The following is a 21,138-nucleotide window of genomic DNA, read 5'->3' as shown; positions in this document are numbered from 1 at the left end:
GGTGCTTCACAGACATGCCTTTTCGAGGTCATTATTATGATGCCTCATTTTACAGATGAGGAAACTAACAATCAGAGATGCCGAGCAACTTCCCTAAGGTCACAGAGCCAGAGAATTGTGGCCTGGAAATTCAAACTCTGACTCCCAATTCTTTTAACTATGTTGTGCTGCATGAAAGGTTCTGAGTCTTCCCAATGTCGTAGTTAAAATGAACCCCGTGATCCACATTCATGGGATTCCATGGGCTTCTTGGGAAAGGTGGCTCTAAGGCATACCAAATGCCACACAGTATTCTGGATGAGGCCAGTCCCCACTCCACTAATCCACACCTTCCCAGTGGCCTTGTTTCCCGGCTCAGACGTGCTAGTTGCCTGCTCTGTCACTGCAGGCAGAAGCCTGGCCTGGGGTTTGTAAATACTGGATATGGACCTTGGGATCTGAGAGATCTTTTTGCGTCGGAAACTTGAGCTGAGCAAAGTTGTTTTTTCTTAATCTTCTTCTAAGTCCATCAAAGCTTTTTTGCTTAGCTTCTCTTGACTCCAGACGTTCTGCACGTCCCCTGCTTGGTCTTGACAGGCGTTGATAAAGAGAACAGTAACCCTTTTAATGTAAACAGAGGCCTGGTGCGGAAAGAGACACAGGGGAATGGAGGCCTCAGTCTACAATCAGGAGACAGACGTTTCCTAATCACCGACTCTGGGCCAGGGCTCTCCTAGGCTGTGCGTGCGTGTGTGTGTGTGTGTGTGTGTGTTACAGTTGGTGGGAGGATCTGGTACACACAGGGTGAAGAGGCCAGGATCTAAAGCCCGAGAAACGCAGTGCAGTCCCAGCCCCCAGCTTCCCAACTGTGTGATCTCAAGAGCACCGCTACTCCAAGTGTGGTCGACCGACGGGTGCTGAGTCCAGGAACTGCGTGTCCCTGGTCCCTGACAAGCTAAGGAGCTCCGGCCAGAATGTAAATCACCCTCCTCATCAATCACATTGCTTAGTTCAGCTGGCAGTACTTTGTAGCAAGTCTTTCTCTTTATAAAGGAAGCCACATGCATTTACATGCTGGCTCGAGTCTCTTATCCAGGACTGTAAGGAACAGTTCGTGACCGCAAGTGTCAGTAGCTCTGGGGTCTACACCCCCTTCCCCGGCTTTAATGTCACCATGATCTTGTCAAAATGCAGATTCTGAGGTGGGGCCCGAGACCCTGCATTTCTGACAAGCTTCCCAGTGGTACCCAGGCTGCTGGTCTACACTCTGAATAGTGAGAATTGAGCACCTTTTCTCAACAAACACTCGTTTCCTTCCCTTAATTGGAGGCAGGCTGTGATTAGAGCTATAATGCACCGAAAAATACAATGAAGACCTTTTTTGGAGGAAAAAACATGGCTAAATCACCTGGAAGAAGACATTCTAAAATGAGAAATGGGATTTAACGTGTTATACTTGGTTTTCTTTTTGCTTGTCTGCATTTTCTGATTTTCTATAGTAAACGTGTGCAATTAAAAAATATGCAATGGGAAATTCTAGAGAGTAGAAAGAGGTGATGCAGAGGCAGCTGCTTTTAATTATGAACCCTTTGCTACTATTTGAATTTGAAGTCATTACTTTGAAAAAATACAATGCAAACTTTCTGCATATGTGTTCTACTTTGACAAAAGTTATATATATGTATATTATATATATGTATGTTATATATATACGTATATATATGTATATTATATATATGTATGTTATATATATACGTATATATATGTATATTATATATATGTATGTTATATATATACATATATATGTATATTATATATGTGTATGTTATATATATACACGTATATATATGTATATTATATATGTATGTTATATATATACGTATATATGTATATTATATATATGCATGTTATATATATACGTATATATGTATATTATATATATGTATGTTATATATATATGTATATATACATATGTGGGGATGCAGGGGAACGGACATCACTGACTCGTGCGTGGGTCACGTACACTGCGCCTGGTGCTCTGATCCTCACTACAACTCCCATTGTGCAGATGAGAAAACTGAGGCCCAGAGAGATGAAATAACTTGCCCTCAGGTCACACACTGGTAAGTGGCAGGGCTGGGGTTTGAACCCAGGCCTCAGGCACCGCTGATTCTGTTGAGAATCCCCTGGAGGGCTTGTTGGAATACAGACTGCGGCCTCACCCCCAGAGTTCCTAGTTCTGAAGGTCTGAGGTGCGGCCTGAAAACCTGCACTTCGAACACGTCCCCAGGTGGTAACGAGGCTGCTGGTCAGGACCCCACTTTGAGAACCCGTCCCCTCCCCACCTCCTCCCACTGCTGAGTTCAGTCTGTTCTTTCTCCACTGCCAAAGACCATCTGCAAAAAGGGGCCTGCTTGCAAAAGGGCCTGCCCCCGAACTGCGAGAAGCTTGACTTCGGGCTAAAAATGCCTTTTAAGACACTCTGATTGAAAGCAGACTCAATCAGTTATTTTTAAAAGACTAATGATGGAGCTGGAAAAGCATGAACTTGTTCCAACTTTGCACTACGTCCTCTCTTGGTTTCTGAGAAACCGCACTTCCCCGGTTTCTTGCAGCGTCATCACTTAACCGCTAAGGGGGGGCAGAGCTCCGTTGCCCTCTGCGAGGCCCTGCCCTTCTCTGTCTGTACTGATGGAGTCTAGACCTGAAAGGTTCTAGCGGGCCAGGCCACAAGGGCCCTGCAGACCAAGGTGGGACTTTGAATTTCCTGTGGAGGAAGATGGGTGGCCACTGGGAAGTTTCGAAGTGACATGGTCAGGGTGGCTGCCGCATTGACAGCAGGTGGCAGGGGCACATGAGAAAGAAAGCGGGGAGACCCATTAGGGGGCTAACTGTGCTGGTCCAGGCGAGGGCTGACAGTGGCTCGGACCAGACGGCAGTGGTGGAGGTGGTGAGGGATGATGAGGTTCTGAATAGAGTCTGGGGGTCACGCTTGTGGCTCTGTGGGCTGCCGACGGGGTGGATGCGGGTGTGAGGGCGAGTCAGGAGTCCTCATGAAAGAGGGACTCAAACAGCAGGCTGAGGGACTGGCCTTCCCCTCAAGGCCCGGGGTTTTCAAACATTTTACGCATAAAATTGCCTGGGGACCTTGCCAGAAATGCAGGTTCCTGTTCCCGTCCCCTGGGGATTGTCTGTTGGTGATGAGGCCCTAGCTACTACACTTGTAACTGCAGCTCTGGGGATTCGACCCACGAGGGTGATCAGGAAGCTTGGGAATGAACACTCCCTCTTGGCCATCTCTCGAAGGGCTCTTGAGGAGACAGTGCAGTAAAGAAGTTAAGAGCATGGTCTTTGAGAAACATAGCGCTGGGCAATCAAGAACTTTTGGGGACGCACAGAACAAGCTTTCTCCTCTGCGATCCCACTGCCCCCCTCTCTCCCCCATCTTCATCTGTTTGGGTTGCCAAGTACCGTAACAAAACACCATAGCTGGGGTGGCTCAAACGACAGCTCTCACAGCTCTGGAGGCAGGAAGTCCGAGATCAGGGTGCCATCGTGGTTCGGTTCTGGTGAGGGCTCTCTTCCTGGCTTGCAGACAGCCGCCTTCTTGCTGTGCCTTCATATGGCAGAGAGAGAGAGCCAGCTCTCTGGTGTTTCTTCTTATAAGGACACCAGTCCTATTGGATCAGGGCCCCACCCTTATGACCTCATTTAACCTTAATTACTTCCCCAGAGGCCCCATCTCCAAATACAGTCACACTGAGGGTTAGGGTTCCAACATATGAATTGGGGTTTAGTCCATAGCACCCTGGTCCGTAGCTTGGTTCTGCTGCAGTGCACCCAGTACTTGGGATGCTCACCTACCATTTACCAAGTCTCTGAGATTACTTGAGCTATTTTGGAAAGGTGTAAGAGACCCCACCCCTCTTCCCTGCTCCTCCACCAGCCCTGCCAGAACACTCCTCACAGCTCTGATGCAGAGTTGGAAGCGTCTCTTTGGTAACATTGCTTCAGTGACCCATTACAGTAAAAGGGATGAAAGGAAACAATAGCACTTCATATTCACTGAGCCCTCATTATGTGCAAGCCCTGGGCTAAGGGATGCCTTTGCGTTATTTAACTGAATGAATCTCTCAGAAATCTCATGAAGCAAGTGTTACCATCAATCCCATTTCATATTCAAGAGACTTGTCAAAGTCATATAGCTGGTAAGGTGGCTGACCCTAGGACCATTCTCATAACTTCTTTACTCTGCTGCTGCTTCAAGAGCCTTCAAAGAGATGGCCAAGTCGGGGTGTTACTTCCAGTCACTTAGAAGGAAGAAACGATGCTGCCTTGCAGTGAATGAGGGAGAGAGCCCCCCCATCTCTGCTGGATGTCAGCAAGAAGGTGCAGTCCCCTCTGCCAGGCTTTGCAAACAGGCTTTCCCCACCTGCCCCCTGTGCCTGAAGATAAGCTGCTGAGTGTTTTTCGAAACTTCGTTTGAGTTGATGGATCTCACTGGAGAAAGCAGCCTTCGAAACATTCCAGTGTAGCCATCCACGTGGCTCTCACGGAGGCTGCCACCTGGATATTGGGATGCAGCCCCTGACAGACTGTGGCCTCATTCTGTCAATCAGCCTGGTGAGGGTGGGCCCACGGGCTCCTGGCCCCAAGCCCGCTCCCCTCCACGCCCAGGGAGGGGACCTTGCACGCAGGACTTAATGACAGCGCTGGTGGCTGCTCTCCGATAATCCCACCATCTACTCTGGGGCTTAAGGATGGAAACGAGAATAACACCTTCCGTGTGCAGAGCACTTGCCAATTTCCAAAGAATATCTCTTTTCTTGTCTGGTTCTCGGAGTAATGTTCAGAAGAGGACATTATTACAAGGATTCCCCACTTATAGTTGAGACCCAGAAAGGCCGAGTGGCTTGTCAAGGTCCCCCTAAGTGGACGAGGCAGCATTTAAACCCTACCTGACTCTCAAACCCACAGTTCTCTTTCCAACACCGCATTCTTTCTTAACATCTGACATTTATGTATTATTTTATAGTTTATAGAGCACGTTTGCACATATGATATAATTAAATCCAAATCATTGTCGACAGCCAGGGATATTACCCCAGACTGAATATGAGATTTTTTTTTTTTTTTCCTCTCAAAAATACCTGTGCTTCCTTGCTAGTACTTCTATTTCAAAAACTGGTGTGCTGGGCTAGGACAGCTACTCGCCGATTCCTTCTCTCGCCCTAACCTTTAAATCTCTTTCTCGTTATTCACCTGGAATAGATGTTTCTGTCTCACAGGGAAATTTTAAGCGCATAAGTATACAAGATTCCTGTCTGGAATCGTTGATGGGAAATCAAGTTGAGTGACCTTGACCTGAATTAGCTTAGTGGTTCCTATCTGTGAAGCGGAATGTTCCCCACAAGCGCTATGTGACGGCTGCACCAACTCCGAGGTGCTTAATCACAAGGATCTGTCTTCTCTCCGTTTTGGGGATGCCTTGCAGCCTCTTCCTGATCTGCGGCTGCACGGTCCCCGCAGGCATTACCACGGTCCCTCCAGGCCTGGGGCTGGGGTCTCAAAGGGCTCCACTGCAGGAGATGAAACCTGGGCAGTTCCTGTGAGATGGCTTTTGGCTCCGTGGAGTAGTGACTGATGGGCTGGTCTCAGTTCCAGCTCTGCTGCGTACTAGCTGTCTAGTCTTTCGGGAGCCGTTTCGCCTCTGGAGGGCTTGGTTTCTTCATCTGTAAAGAGTGGCTTTTACAAGGCATCACCCAGCAAAAGCCCAATACAGTGCTTAAAAAATACCAGTCATCTCCCCACTTTGATGTCTGCCCTCTCACCTCCCGCTGCCTGGAGTGCTATCATAACGCTGGTTTCATTTTCTTCTTTTATTGTAATAGCTGACCGTGTGTCTCCACACTAGGCTGTTGTCAGGCCGGGGAGTCTTCGCCCCCATCTCCAGCCATCACAGAGCAGGCTTTCAAAAAGCGTTTGTGGAAATCAATGAACCGATTGACTGGGATTACAGGGGGAAAAATCCTGCAAGGGGGGTTAGAGGACCTGGATTCTCACGTGGTCTGTGCCCTCCGCACAGCGTGGCTTTGAGCCAGTCACTCCCCCTCTCCGGGCCTCACTTTCCCCTTCTGTAAAATGGGCAGAGGACTGGACCGTTTCTCAGGATTCCAGAAGCATTAGGAGGGATGGTGGCTTCTGAATGTTTTAAAAATGATACTAATTAGAATCACAAACCACATTTATCGAGGATGCTCTGCCCGCCAGGACTCACGCTGTGCATTTTCCCCAAACGCGCAACCCTGAGAGGCTGGTACTGCTGATGTTCACACTGTGCAGACGAGAGGAGTGACTTGCCACTTGGCCAAGGTCACACTTCCCATGCCCAAGGTTGCACCGTTGGGAGTGGTGGCGCTGGGCCCCCCACTGCTGCCCGACACCACCTCTCCCCAAACCAGATGGAAACCTTTCAAGGCCCACCCTTTAAGGGACAGAAGGGATGGCCTTGCTCCTGCCTCTCCGCATGGCTGGGGAACAGAAGTTGCACATGCGCAGTCATTGTATCTAAACATTACAGCAACAAGTCACCATCACCTTTGTCCTTGGCTAGATGGAAAAATTACCAAGTGTCAGGAATGAACCATAAATAGGCCTTAGAGAAAAATCATTGCCCCCAGATGCCCGCGGCACCCAAATAACAAACATAACCAAAGATGAAAGCGGCTATTCCATCATTTCATTAATCATAGGTCATGCCACTGGCCGGTGCAGAGTGGCTGGTAGGTCCGGCTCCAGTCCCAGCCAGTGTCACCCCTGATTCCACCATGACAAGGATGCAAGCTCCTGAGTCACTGTCTGGGGAGACAGGCTACAGGGCTGGTGACCACCTCCTGCACCTCCTTTGTGCTATTCCAGACATTTCTTGTGGGATTAATGGCTCCAACGGACCTTCTGAGGTTCAACACTCAACCCTCAGCAAGTGGTCACAATCTCTCGCTTGGAAAGGACTTTAGAGGTCACACAATCCAGGCCCTTACAGGATCATAACACCACTCAGTAAGAAGAAGTAATAAGAGTAGTTGGCATGCAGCACACACGTTGTATGTACCAGGGACCGCAGTGAGCTCTTTCTAAGGCGCCTCTCACCTCATCCTCAAAACAGGTGCATTTCTGACCCCCATTTCACCTTTTGGTTTTTCACTTGTGTTTAGGGACATAGTGAAGCTTTGCTTTTGTCTTGGGCTGTTTATTAGTTGGACACTACAGGCTTCTGGGGTGCAGGGAGGTAAAGACATTCACCCGGAGCCCCACAGACTGGAGGTGGCGGTGGGGATGCGAGCCCAGCTCTGTGAATCTGCCCTCCTGGCCCCAGGTTCACTCAGAGAGGCAGGGAAGGAGCCACAAGTCACAGGTCAGCAGAAACAGCATGGTTTCTGGTACTGTCTCTCTGGCTTCCTGTAGTTTCCCCATGAGGTGCTGAGCTGAGCATGCCCGCCCTGACATTGCTGACGGTGGTCATCTAGCCCCTCACTTGGCCACGTCCAGTGATGGGGTCTCATCACCTCCCCAGGAGGCCCATTCTCACTGTGTGCTCTCTGCCTCTGAGCTGAAATATGCAAAGCTTCCCCACTGGCCTCACTTTTTCAGAGAGCAAACCTAGCTCTTCTTCCCCACGATGGCCTTGCTCTGAGAGGATTTGCAAGGCGGCAACCAGAGCAATTCACTTCCACAGACTCTTGCTGACCACCCATCAGGTGGATACAGAGCCCAGCAAGCCCTCATCCCTCATCTGATGGAAGGGAGGGAGGAGTGGGGAGGGGAGAGAGGGGGCGGAACCGGGAGTAGGTAGGGTTAGAAGGCAAAGGAAGAAGCAGATGACTGCCTGGGAGAGGCAGGAATGCTGCAGAGCCTAAGGGAAAAGCAGCAGGTGGGCTGGCATCAGTGTCCAGTGCCCCCAAGATCATCAGGGTCTCGCCTTCTCCTGAATCGCGCTCACTGGCCAGCAAATGCACCCGGTCTTGCATTAAAAGGCTGCCTCGACATCGCATACGTGAGTCACCTTTCTATCTCTACTTCTTGCTAGCCAAACTTCCCAAAGGGATGGTGGCGCAGGCACTGTCTCCACAGCCTTCCCTCTGACATCTCAGGTGGCTGTTCCCTATCTCGCCACCAAGCTGCTCTCGCTAAATGGCTGGCCACCTTCCCTTCCCCTCATCTTAGCTGGCTCTCTGCATTTGTCCACGTGGAAGCTCCCTCCTTGAATACTCTCTCCCCAGCTTTTCTTGGTCTCGCTAGGAACTCCCGGCTCAGGCTCTCCTGTCCTCTGCTGGCTTTGCTCTGCTCTCCTGGGTATTGGGGTCCTGCAGGGCTCTCCACCTGGACTCAGCTTCTCCCTCTCCTTGTCATTCACTCCCTAGGCTTTAAATATCCTCTGTGAATCAATGCCATCGAATCGTTCTTTCCAGGCCCCACTGCTTTTTTGCCACTGGGGTGTCTCATTAGCATCTCGAAGAGCCTGTTAGAAATGGATCTCCGGGTCTTCCTTTCCCAATTCTGCTTTCCTGACGTCCTACCCATTTAAATAAATTATATCTCCACCCTCCTAGTTGCTCCTGCCAGAAGTCTGAGAGCCACTGTTGAAACTCCTCTCCCACAGTCCCTGCCTCCCCCCAACACCCCAAGAACTTTACACCCTGCACCCACCCCCACCATCCCCCCAACCCCCAAGCCTGCAAGGCCACAGCTCCCCTGGACCCCCATGAAGCCTCCCACTGGTCTCCGCACTTCCAACACCGCATCCAGAGTGACCTTTTAGAAACACGAGTCAAGCCGCGTATTCCCCTGCTTTAAGCTCTTCAGAACAAATCTACATCCTTAACGTGCTGTGAGCATGCGGTAAGATCCAGGTAAGATCCAGCCCCTGCCTGCCTCTGCGGCTGGGCTGCCCCTCGAGCCGGCGGATCACCCCCCTCTGCCGGAACGCCCTTTCCCTCAGCCTCTCCCTGGTTGCCACTTAGATCTCGGCTCCAATGTTACTTTTCCTGACAGATCTCCCTGACCCACCTCCCAATATATATTAGGTCTTCTCTGCTATCCTCCTTAAAACTTAGTCACCTTATTTCCCAGAACTAATCACAACATTTAATTACGTGTTTATTTCTGTATTTCTGAGTTTAATGTTTGTCTGTCTCTGCTACCGTGCTGTCCACGGCATGGGGCCTTGTGGGGGGGGGTGTCTATCCTATTGGTCACTGCACCTGCTGTCACCACCCATGCCTGGCAGGTGGTAGGTGCTCACAGGCCATTAGTTGACTAACTGAAGGAAATCTATAGGCATAAAGATACGGAAGCCACAGATGAGTGGATAAAGAAGATGTGGTGTATATATTTACAATGGAATATTACTCAGCCATAAAAAAGTGAAATTTTGCCATTTGCAGCGACATGGATGGACTTGGAGGGCATTATGCTAAGTGAAATAAGTCAGACTGAGAAAGACAAATACTGCCTGATATCACTTATATGGGGACTCTAACAAATACAACAGATTAGTGGATACAGTATAACAAAAAAGGACCAGGCTCACAGATACAGAGAACAAACTAGTGGTCACCGGTGGGGGCAGGGCGGGGAGGCAATATAGGGATGGGGGAGTAGGAGGTACAAACTATTGGGTGTAAGATAGGCTCAAGGGTGGATTGTACAACATGGGGAACATATCCAATTTTGAAATAACTGTAAATGAAAAGTAATCTTTAAAATTGTAAAAATTGTTTAATTTAAAAATTTTAATGAAAAAAAGAAAAGAAAAGAAATCTATGGGCGTAGCACATGATACACAGTAGGTGTTTGGTAAATGTCAGTCTTCTCCTCCCCTCCCACTGCTTGGGTCACTGATGTTATGAGCATGCTTTCAGCATCCACTTACGGCAGAAGGAACCCAGGCCTTTACATCACACGTGTCTAAGGTCAAATCCACGGTCTGCCTCTTACGTGGTGCTAGGTGACCTTGGCTCATTCACTTCACCTCTGGGAGCCTCATTTTCTACCTACCCTGTGTGGCTCTTAGATGGGTTCAGTGAGAGAATTTAGATGTAAGGGGCCCGGCCTGGCACATGGAAGAAACCCCATAAATCTGAGCTTCTTTTTCTTTCCTTCTTCCTTCCTTCCTTTCTTTCTTTCTTTCTCCCTCCCTCCCTCCCTCCATCCTTCCCTCCTTCCCTCCCTCCCTCCCTCCCTTCCTTTCTCTCTCTCTCTCTCTTTCTTTCTTTCTTTTTTTTGCCGCACCATGCACCTTGTGGGATCTTAGTTCCCCCACTGGGGATTGAACCCGGGCCACAGCAGTGAAAGGGCTGAGTCCTAACCACTGGACCACCAGGCAATTCCCAAGAGCGTCTTTCTTTATTATCTTTAGGTAGTCAGAGAGGCCATCCCTGGCAGATAAACAGTCTGCTGCCCTGGAGGGCAGAGGCTCAGAATCTTCATCTCATTGTAGTAGTTCTTTGTTTCCAGAAAATAGGTAATTTGGGGGAAGTTAGGCTGCCCTAACTCACCCACAAAATGCAGCCCTCTTCCCTGCTCCCCATATTTGCCCTCCAGTTAACTGGCTGCACCTTCTAGAAGACCAGAGTCAGGAGCCTTGGCGGTGGGGGGCGCCTGTCCTCGAGAAGAGGCCCCTCTGAAGAGCTCTGAGGAGCCGGCCTGTCACTTGGAGAGGTGATGGGAGGCAGATGAGTGTCAAAAATAAGACAGAGAAGTGGGTTTCAACTTGACTTATATTAAGAATGTCACTTTAGAGCACAAATGAGAGATAAGAGAAATGCTCTTTTATGTGGGAGTTTATTTTTGTCACTTTGTCAGAGAGAAATTGCAGCCCTGAGGGCACTGGAGCTGCACAGAATTACCCAAAACATTAACATGCAAATTGCCTTCTTTAGAGAAGGTAATTTTATTAGTGCACGAAAACATTTCTGTCACTGTGCTCACGCTTGGGAACGGTGCCTGCCGTTTGGGGGCCAGTTGGGGCCACTGCAAATGGAGAATTAGGGAGAGTCCTGAACTTGGTTAGGATTCTATTACCTCCTCTTCTTGAGACCACGCCTAGGACACGCTGCAGTGTTGCAGCTGGTTACCGTGGGTGTACCTAGTGTAGATGGCAAGTGACTTGTTCAAGATCATACAGCATCCATGGCAGAAGAAGAGGTAGAGCTGAGGTCGTGCGCCCTGTGTTTTAGGTAACCAGGCGGTCAACAGGGGATCATTAGGGGTCTTGGAAGTAGCCACTCCGAGAATAAGAAGCGGTGACATTCCATCCAAGCACTCATTCATTCATTCACTCACTCACTCATTCGTTCACCAAGGTTTCACTGTGCTAGGCCCTGGGCCCCAGATATGAATCAGGCATGGGCATCAGTATCCACGGGGGCAGGTGGGAAGGGGACACAGACAGACACAAACACTTATAATCCAGTAAGCTAAGACCTGCTGGGGGGGTGTGCCTAGAACCAACAACACAGAACACAGTGTGACTGGCAGGGCGAGGGGCCTGGAAGCTTCACGAAGGAGGGTCTTGCATGTGGGCATTGCCCAGGCAGTCAGGCAGGGAGGTAAGCACGAGCCGAGGCACGGAAGGAAGCACGTTGGTCTGGTCCATACGGAGTAGCGTGTGTAGCTGCCGCACAGGGTGTGTGGGAGGAGAACGGGTCTGGCACGGGGGGCCGGGGTTGCAGGGGATGGAGAGGAGGTTGGCCGGGCCCATTTCACAGGCTAAAGAGCTCAGATTTTATCCTGCCGGTGGCAAGCATCCCTGCCAGGCCTGTTCAGAACAGAACCACGTTCCCTTGAGACTTCAGGAGGGAGGGGGTTCCCCAGGCCCTGGAGAGCCAAAATGACAGAAGGTTGCATGAGGCTGAGCTTATATAAGGCTTGCTCCTCCCTCCAGACGTGATCAGCGGGGAAGTGTGGGCAGAGACAACCACCTGCTACCAAGAAGAAAGCACCTCAGTCATGTAAGGTCTCACCGAACACCTCGGGAGCGCACCTTTCCCAGGAGGCTGCTATCCCTCACCCTGAGTTGATTGGCAGCTGCATCATGTGACCGTGGTGGGGCTCGGGTAAGTGCTTCCACCGCCCCAGGAGCTGTCTTTTAAGAAAGCTGAAGGGAAAATGTGGCCATTTCAAGCACACAGAGAGCTATTGTGGAGATTCTGAGCTGGCACACTCCACCTCAGGGTTTCTCAACCTTGATGCTTTTCAGATTTGGGGCCAGAAAATTCTATGTTGGCGGAGGGGGGAGTGTCCTATGCATTACCGGATGTTTAAAGCATCCCTGACCTCTACCCACTAGATGCCAATAGCAACATCCCTCTTTCCTTCCCCAGTTGTGACAACAAAAACTATCTCCAGGCATGCCCAAATGCCCCCGGGGGGGAAAGCGGGGGGATCACCTCCGGTTGAGAACCACTGGTCTATCCAGACCTCAGGGAAGACTGATGGAGGTCAAGGAGGCCTGACCACTAGAAGTCTCCTAAGTCTGGCGGTGAGATGCAGAGCATCCCCAAGGGCATGGTATCTGCCTTCTCCCCTCTCCCATGGGGCAAAGGATGGAGCAGAGTGCAGGTTTTATCATGTGACTGTGCACTGACTATTTCAAAAAGAAATGTGTCTAAATTACTCCTAGAAAGACCTAAGAAAGGGAGCAAAGTGAGGAGGTAGAAAGCCAATGGACAGCAGCTAGTTCAGGGTCTCAGTGTTCCTCATCTGTAAAGCAAGGGGTTGAATAGATGATCTCTAAGGCCTCTCTAGTTTTAAAGGCTATGATTCCACACCAGTAAGATGAGCATACTTTAAAGGATGCTACCAGTGAATATTGAAGTTGGCCCCAAGTGAGAGGTGATAGACTCTGGGCTGGATAAGGTTTCGTCTTGGGTTACTTTTCTTGCTTAGAGACAGAGAACTGATTAAGTGGCTCATGAGGTTCTCACTTCACTCTCAGGTTAAATGATTAAGCCCAGATTTCACCAGGAATTCCATGGAAAATCTCTGAAAGGGCCTGTATGGTAAACACTTCTGGAATGCTTGTGATTGGTACAGTTTCTCAAAGACCATTGGAGTCTGAAGACAGAATTTTGGCTCTACCACCCATCAGCTGGGTGACCCTGGGCACACTACTTAACTTCTCTGAGCTTCATCTCTCTTCTCTGTAACCAGGTTGGTGTGAAAAGTGCAAATGCGTAAAGAGGACTTCCAGTTTCAGCTCTGACACACAAAGAGCTTGGAAGTCATCACTCCCATCCTCACAATAAGAACAAAAGATGAGCAAACTGGAAATCGATGGTTTTTCTTACATCCGTCAGAGAAATAAGGTCACAGGGCAAACTGTCACCCTAAAAACTGGACAGACAAGTGAATATGGAGAATCACAGCTGAGATCAGCTTACTGGGAGCAGAAGTTGCTAGAGCCAGTAACTGGTAGAAACACTTAACTGGTGATTCAAGAATTGCTGGAGGCTGACTATGGACTAGATTGAGAGTTAGAAATTCCTGGGGGCTCAGTTTTAGGGGGTCCCCCACACTTTACCTCCAGAATCCAACCAGGTTCTCAAGGTGATTATAGGAGAAAAATCCCTCTTGCTTCAGGCAGGGATGAGGGGAAGGTAATCATTTTGAAATATGCCCAGAGTGTTCTCCATAACAAAGGCCTGCCCTCAAGGGGAACTGCTTTACCAGAGGCTTATCTGAGCTGAGGGAAGGGCAATTAGACAACTCTTGCCTCTCTCTTCCTGGAAAGACAACTGCAGGCTCTCTCTTTCTTCTTTCTCACATAAGGACAGAAAAAAAAAAAAGGCTAAGAAACACTTCTGAACATCTCAGTCCAAGTACTCAAGCCCACTAAGAAACTGAGATTTAACCATAAGATTATCAAATGCTTTCTCTCCCCAGCAAATTACCACCACATCAGCAGGGCTCCAATATTACAACAGTGGATACAACCGAGAGCTGCAAAACAAGAAGGATTGTTTAAGAAGGATTGTTTAAGGAAACCCAAAGACAATTGGGGGTTGAAAATAAAACCAAGGAAGCTGAAGCCTCTGGTACCTACAGCTGCAGCAAACATTAAATACAGCCCAGCTCCCAGCCAGGTTAACATAAAACCTCACACTTAAAGCCTGATTGCCTCAGTTCTTAGTACCTGATATACCATGTCCAGCTTTCAACCCCAAATTACAAGACCTGCTAAAAGATGAGAAGGGCTTCCCTGGTGGCGCAGTGGTTGAGAGTCTGCCTGCCGATGCAGGGGACGCGGGTTCGAGCCCTGGTCTGGGAAGATCCCACATGCCGCGGAGCAACTAGGCCCGTGAGCCACAATTACTGAGCCTGCGCGTCTGGAGCCTGTGCTCCGCAACAAGAGAGGCCGCGACAGTGAGAGGCCCGCGCATCGCGATGAAGAGTGGCCCCCGCTCGCCGCAACTGGAGAAAGCCCTCGCACAGAAACGAAGACCCAACACAGCCATAAATGGATAAATAAATAAATAAGCCCAAAAAAAAGTTAAAAAAAAAAAAAAAAAAGATGAGAAAAAACCATGGTCTGAAGAGACAAAGTAAGCATCAAAATCAGACTCAGATATGAAACAGATGTTGGAATTATCTGACAGAGAATTAAAAATAATGATGATTAATATATTAAGGGCTCTGATGGAAAAAGTAGGCAACATTCAAGAACAGATGGGCAATGTAAGGAGAGAGATGGATACTCTAAGAAAGAATCAAAAGGAAATGCTAGAAATTAAAAACACCATAACAGAAATGAAGAAAGCTCTCAGTGGGCTCAGAAATAGACTAGACATAGCTAAGGAAAGAATCAGTGAGCCTGAAGATATGTCAATAGAAATGTCACAAACTTGAAACTGAGCAGGACCCTGTGGGGCCCCTGGGCATGGAAGCAGTTCTGTCCCCTGTTTCTTGTTTGTAGGGAATAGACTCCATGACCTTCCCTGAGTCCCAAAGGGCAGATTCAAACAGTTGTTAATCAGGGAAGGGAGGGGTTGCAGAGACCAGGGAGGAGCAGCCAAGAAACAATAGTGCAGCCTTGGGGCAGGGTCCTCATTCTGCCTCAAGGGATACACACAACAATATATTTAACCTCTTCTGCAGAACTAAAACCCCCACCAAATGGAAGATGCTAACTACTTGATGGAGCTTTCTTTAGAGAAGATCAGGGGACCAGCTGAGGCCAGATTAAAGGAATCACAGAAGCTCATCAGGAAATCACCTGAGGCCAGATTAAAGGAATACAGGCCCTGCACACACACAGATCCTTATCAGCAATGCTGCCCTTGAACTACTGCTATAAAACTCCTCACCAAATTCCCCCGGGGTTGGGACACACAGTTTTTCAGGGCAAAAGCCCACTGTATCTCCTTTTGCCTGGCAAAACAATAAAGCTATTCTTTTCTACTTCATCCAAAACTCTGTCTCCAAGATTTGGTTCAGCACCAGTGCACAGAGGTCGAGCTTTCAGCACCAAACTGAAATGAGAAGAGAAAAATGAATGAAAAAAAGAAAACCCAAACCTGAGGGACTTCTCTGGTGGCACAGTGGTTAAGAATCTGCCTGCCAATGCAGGGCGCATGGGTTCAAGCCCTGGTCTGGGAAGATCCCACGTGCCGCGGAGCAACAAAGCCCGTGCACCACAACTCCTGAGCCTGCGCTCTAAAGCCCGCGAGCCACAACTAGAGCCCGTGTGCCACAACTACTGAAGCCTGCGCGCCTAGAGCCCGTGCTCTGCAACAATAGAAGTCACCACAATGAGAAGCCCATGCACTGCAATGAAGAGTAGCCCCCGCCCACCGCAACTAGAGAAAGCCCACGCACAGCAACGAGGACCCCATGCAGCCAAAAATAAATAAATAAAATAAAATAAAATAAAAAAACAAAAAAACCCTGAAAGTCCAGGAACAGTGTCTTTGGACAACCTAGAAGAAATGGATAAATTCATAGAAACAAACAACCTACCAAGACTTAGTCAAGATGAAATAGATAGTCTGAACAGACCAATTACTAGTAGGGAGATTGAATCAGTAATCAAAAACCTTCCAACAAACAAAAGTCCAGGACCAGATGGCTTCACAGGCAAATTCTATCAAACATTTAGGGAGAGCTAACACCTTCTCAAACTCTTCCAAAAAATAGGAGATGAGGGAACTCTTCCAAACTCATTTGATGAGGCCAGCGTTATCCTGATACCAAAATCAGACAAGGATGCCACAAGAAAAAAAAAGTATAGGTCAATACCCCTGATGAACATAGATGCAAAAATCCTCAACAAAATATTAGCAAACTGAATTCAACAATACATTAAAAGGATCATACGCTATGTTCAAGTGAGATTTATTCCAGGAATACAAAGGATGGTTCACCATCTGCAAATCAGTCAATGTTGTATACCACATTAATAAAATGAAGGATAAAAATCATATGATTATCTCAATAGATGCAGAAAAAGCATTTGACAAAGTGCAACATCCATTTATGATAAAAGAAACTCTCAAAAAATCAGGTATAGAGAGAAGATACCTCAACAGAATAAAGGTCATATATGACAAGCCCTCAGCTAACATCATACTCAATGGTGAGAAGCTGAAAGCTTTTCCTCTAAGGCCAGGAGCAAGACAAAGATGTCCACTCTTACCAATTTAATTCAACATAGTATTGGAAGTCCTATCCAGAGCAATTAGGCAAGAAAAAGAAATAAAAGGAATCAAAATTGGAAAGGAAAAAGTAAAATTGTCACTATTTGCAGATGACATGATATTATATATGAAAAACCCTAAAGACGCCATCAAAAAACTGCTAGAACTAATAAACGAATTCAGTTAAGTTACAGGATACAAAATCAGTACACAACAATCTGTTGCTTTCTATACACTAATAACAAACTATCAGAAAGAGAAATTAAGAAAACAATCCCATTTACAATTGCATCAAAAAGAATAAAATACTCAGGAATAAATTTAACCAAGGAGTTGAAAGATCTGTATATTAAAAACTGTAAGGTATCAATGAAAGAAATTGAAGACAAATGAATGCAAAAATATTCTGTACTCATGGATTGGAATAATTCATATTGTTAAAATGTCCTTACTACCCAAAGCAATATACAGATTCAATGCAATCTGTATCAAAATCCCAATGACATTTCCCACAGAAATAGAACAAACAATCCTGAAATTTGTATGGAACCAAAAAAGACTCTAAATAGTCAAAGCAATCTTGAGAAAGAAGAACAAAGCTGTGGGCTTTGTATAGTTTGATTTCAAACTATATTACAAAGCTATAGTAGTGAAAACTGTATGGTGTTGGGATAAAAACAGACACATAGATCAATGGAACAGAAGAGAGAGTCCAGAAATAAACCCATGCATATGTGGTCAATTAATTTACAACAAAAGAGTAGAGAATATACAATGGGGAAAGGATAGTGTCTTCAAGAAATGGTGTTGGGAAAATTGGCCAGCCACATGCAAAAGAATGAAACTGGACCACCATCTAACACCATACACAAAAATTAACTCAAAATGAATTAAAGACTCGAAACTAAGACCTGAAACCATTAAACTCCTAGAAGAAAACATAGGCGGTAAGCTCCTTGATATAGGTCTTGGCTATAGCTTTTTAATCTGACACCAAAAGCAGAAATGAACATCAAATTAAAAAGTTTCCTTTGCACAGCAAAGGAAACCACCAAAAAAATGAAAAGGCAACCTACTGAATGGGAGAAAATAACCGCAAATTTTATATCTGGTAAGGGGTTAATATTCAAAACATATAAAGAACTCATACAACTCAATGGCAAAAAATTCCAAACAATCTGATTTAAAAATGGGCAGAAGATCTGAATAGACATTTGTCCAAAGAAGCCAACAGGTATCTGAAAAGATGTGCAGTGTCATTAATCATCAGGGAAATGCAAATCAAAACCACAGTGAGACAGCACCTCATGCCTATTAGAATGTTTATTATCAAATAGATAAGAAATAATGAGTGTTGGCAAGAATATGGAGAAAAGGGAATCCTTGTGCCCTGTTGGTGGGAATGTAAAATGGTGCAGCCATTGTGGAAAACCGTATGGAGGCTCCATAAAAGATTAAAAATAGAACTATAATATGATCCAGCAATTCCACTTCTGGGTATTTATCTGAAGAAAATGAAAACATTAACTCGAAAAGATATATGCACTCCCATGTTCATTACAGCATTATTTACAATAGCTGAGATATGGACACAACCTAAGTGTCCACTGATGGATGACTGGATAAAGACATTGTAATATGACTATTATTCAGCAATAAAAGTGAATGAAATTGTACCATTTGCAACAACATGGATGGAGCTCAAGGGCATTATGCTAAGTGAAATAAGACAGAACAGAGAAAGACAAATACTGTGCATCTCTCTTATATATGGAATCTAAAACAAAAACAAAAAACAAATTAAAAAAACCAACCCAAGTTCATAGATAACAGAGAACAAATTGGTGGTGGCCAAAGGTGGGGGGTTGGTGGGGGAGAAATGGGTTAACTGTTTTTGATTTTTAGTATAAATAAATTGAATTTTTTTAAAACATCTTTATTGGAGTATAATTGCTTTACAATGGTGTCTTAGTTTCTGCTTTATAACAAAGTGAATCAGTTATACATATACATATGTTCCCATATCTCTTCCCTCTTGCATCTCCCTCCCTCCCACCCTCCCTATCCCACCCCTCTAGGTGGTCACAAAGCACAGAGCTGATCTCCCTGTGCTAGGCGGTTGCTTCCCACTAGCTATCTATTTTACGTTTGGTAGTGTATATATGTCCATGCCACTCTCTCACTTTGTCACATCTTACCCTTCCCCCTCCCCACATCCTCAAGTCCATTCTCTAGTAGGTCTGTGTCTTTATTCCCGTCTTGCCACTAGGTTCTTCATGACCTTTTTTTTTTTTTCCCCTTAGATTCCATATATATGTGTTAGCATACTGTATTTGTTTTTCTCTTTCTGACTTACTTTACTCTGTATGACAGACTCTAACTCCATTCACCTCACTATAATCAACTGAACTTTTTAAAAAAGAATAAAGTAAAGGAGAATGTCTTGGAACAGTGGGACAATACAAAAGGCTTGAAATACAATGGGAATACCAGAAGGAGAAAAAAAGAAAGGAACAGAAGAGATATTTTAAGTAATAATGGCTGAGAATTTTCCAAAATTAATGAGACATCCAAACCACAGATCCAAGAAGCTCAGAGAATGACAAGCAGGAGAAATACCAAAAAATTAACACCTATACATATCATATCCAAACTGTAGAAAACCAGAGACAGAGAAAACCTTGACAGATGCCAGAGGGGAAAAAATATTACATCAGCATCTCATCAGAAACCATGCAAGAAGAGAGAGGAGTGAAATATCTTAAACGTTGAAAGAAAAATCCCATAAACCTAGAATTCTGTATCCAGAGAAATTATCCTTCAAAGGTGAAGGAGAAATACTTTCTCAAACAAAAACTGAAGGAATTTGTTGCCCATAGACTTGCCTTGCAAGCAATGTTCAAAGAAGCTCTTCAGAGAGAAAGAAAATGATCTAGGTCAGAAACTCAGATCTACATAAAGAAAAGAAGAGCATCAGAAAAGGAATAAATGAAGGTAAAATAAATCTTTATTATTTTTCTTATTCTTAACTGATCTAACAGATAACTGTTTGTTCAAAGTAATAATAGCAACAATGTGTTGGGTGACTATAGCTTAGGAATAAGTGAAATGAGTCACAGCAAAGTTATTAGGGAAGGGGGGAGGAATTGGGAGTACTCTTTTACAAGGAACTTGCACTCCCTGGGAAGTGGTATAGCACTATTTGAAAATGGGCTTATTAGCTGAAAAAGTACACTGCAAACTCTAGGACAACCACTAATTTTTAAAGAAGAAGTATAACTGATATACTAAGAGAGAAAATGAAATCATATAAAATGCTCAATTAAAACCAGAGAAGGCAGAAAAAGAGGGGAAGATAAAAATGAAACAAAGAACAAGGGAAATAAATGGAAAGCAGTTACTAACATGGTAAATAGTAATCCAGCTATAGCAATAATCACTTTAAATGTGAATGGTTTAAATATATTAATTAAAAGAAAGAGATTGTTGGAGTGGATTTAAAAAAGCAAAATCCAACTATATATTGTTTACAAGAAACCCTCTTTAAACATAAAGACATAGATAAAAAGTAAAGGGATGGAGAAAGATATATCATGCTAACACTAACTAAAAAAAAAAAGCTGGAGTAGCTATATTAATTTCAGACAATGCAGACTGCAGAACAAAGAAAACTATCAGGGATAAAGGTGGGCATTATTTAATGATAAAGGGGTCAATTCTCCAAGAAGACAACAATCCTTATCATGTATGTAGCTAAAAACAGAGTGTCAAAATATGTGAGGTAAAACAGATAGAACTGCAAGAGGAAATAGACAAATCCACTATTATAGTTGGAGATTTCAACACCCCTCTATCAGTAATTGACAGATCCAGCAGGCAGAAAATTGGTAAGGATATAGTTGAACTGAACAGCACCATCAATCAACTGGATCTAATTGACATGTATAAAATACCTTATTCAACAAGAGCAGAATACACATTATTTTCAGTTCACACAAACATTTACCAAGATAGACTATATTCTCAGCCATAAAACATAACCTAACAAATTTAAAAGAATAGAAATCATACAAAGTATGCTCTCATACCACAATGAAATTAAACTAAAGATCAATAACAGAAAGACAGCTGAAAATTCTCCACATATTTGGAGATTAAATAGCACATGTCTAAACAATACATGGGTCAAAAAATAAGTCTCAAGAGAAATTTAAAAATATTTTTAACTAAGTGCAAATAAAAATAGAACTTAATGAATTTTGTGGGATGCAGTGAAAGTAGTACTTAGAGGGACATTTAGAGCCTTGAATGCATATATTAAACAAAATGAAAGATCTTTTTTTTTTTTTTTTTAAAGGTTAGCTATTTGAATTTATTTATTTATTTATTTATGTTTGGCTGTGTTGGGTCTTTGTTTCTGCGCGAGGGCGAGTGGGGGCCACTCTTCATCGCGGTGCGCGGGCCT

General features: G+C 45.4%; 1 protein-coding gene across 5 annotated transcripts in view; it reads right to left on the bottom strand.

Annotated features, from left to right (window-relative positions):
- TTLL11 (tubulin tyrosine ligase like 11) overlaps window positions 1–21,138 on the bottom strand; it is a 267,536-nt gene that overhangs the window by 20,461 nt on the left and 225,937 nt on the right. The window contains exon 9 of one of the 5 annotated variants that reach the window (XM_068553146.1): window positions 5,950–6,009. The exons of the other annotated variants lie outside the window; for them this stretch is intronic. Coding sequence (XP_068409247.1) covers window positions 5,993–6,009 — 17 coding nt within the window. The 3' untranslated portion in view covers window positions 5,950–5,992. Of the gene's footprint in view, window positions 1–5,949; window positions 6,010–21,138 lie in introns of those variants that run through there. 5 annotated transcript variants of the gene reach the window in all.

The sequence above is a fragment of the Eschrichtius robustus genome, chromosome 10 (genome assembly GCF_028021215.1).
Source record: "Eschrichtius robustus isolate mEscRob2 chromosome 10, mEscRob2.pri, whole genome shotgun sequence".
Classification (NCBI taxonomy): Eukaryota; Metazoa; Chordata; class Mammalia; order Artiodactyla; family Eschrichtiidae; genus Eschrichtius; species Eschrichtius robustus.
This window is presented reverse-complemented; position numbering and strand designations above follow the sequence as displayed.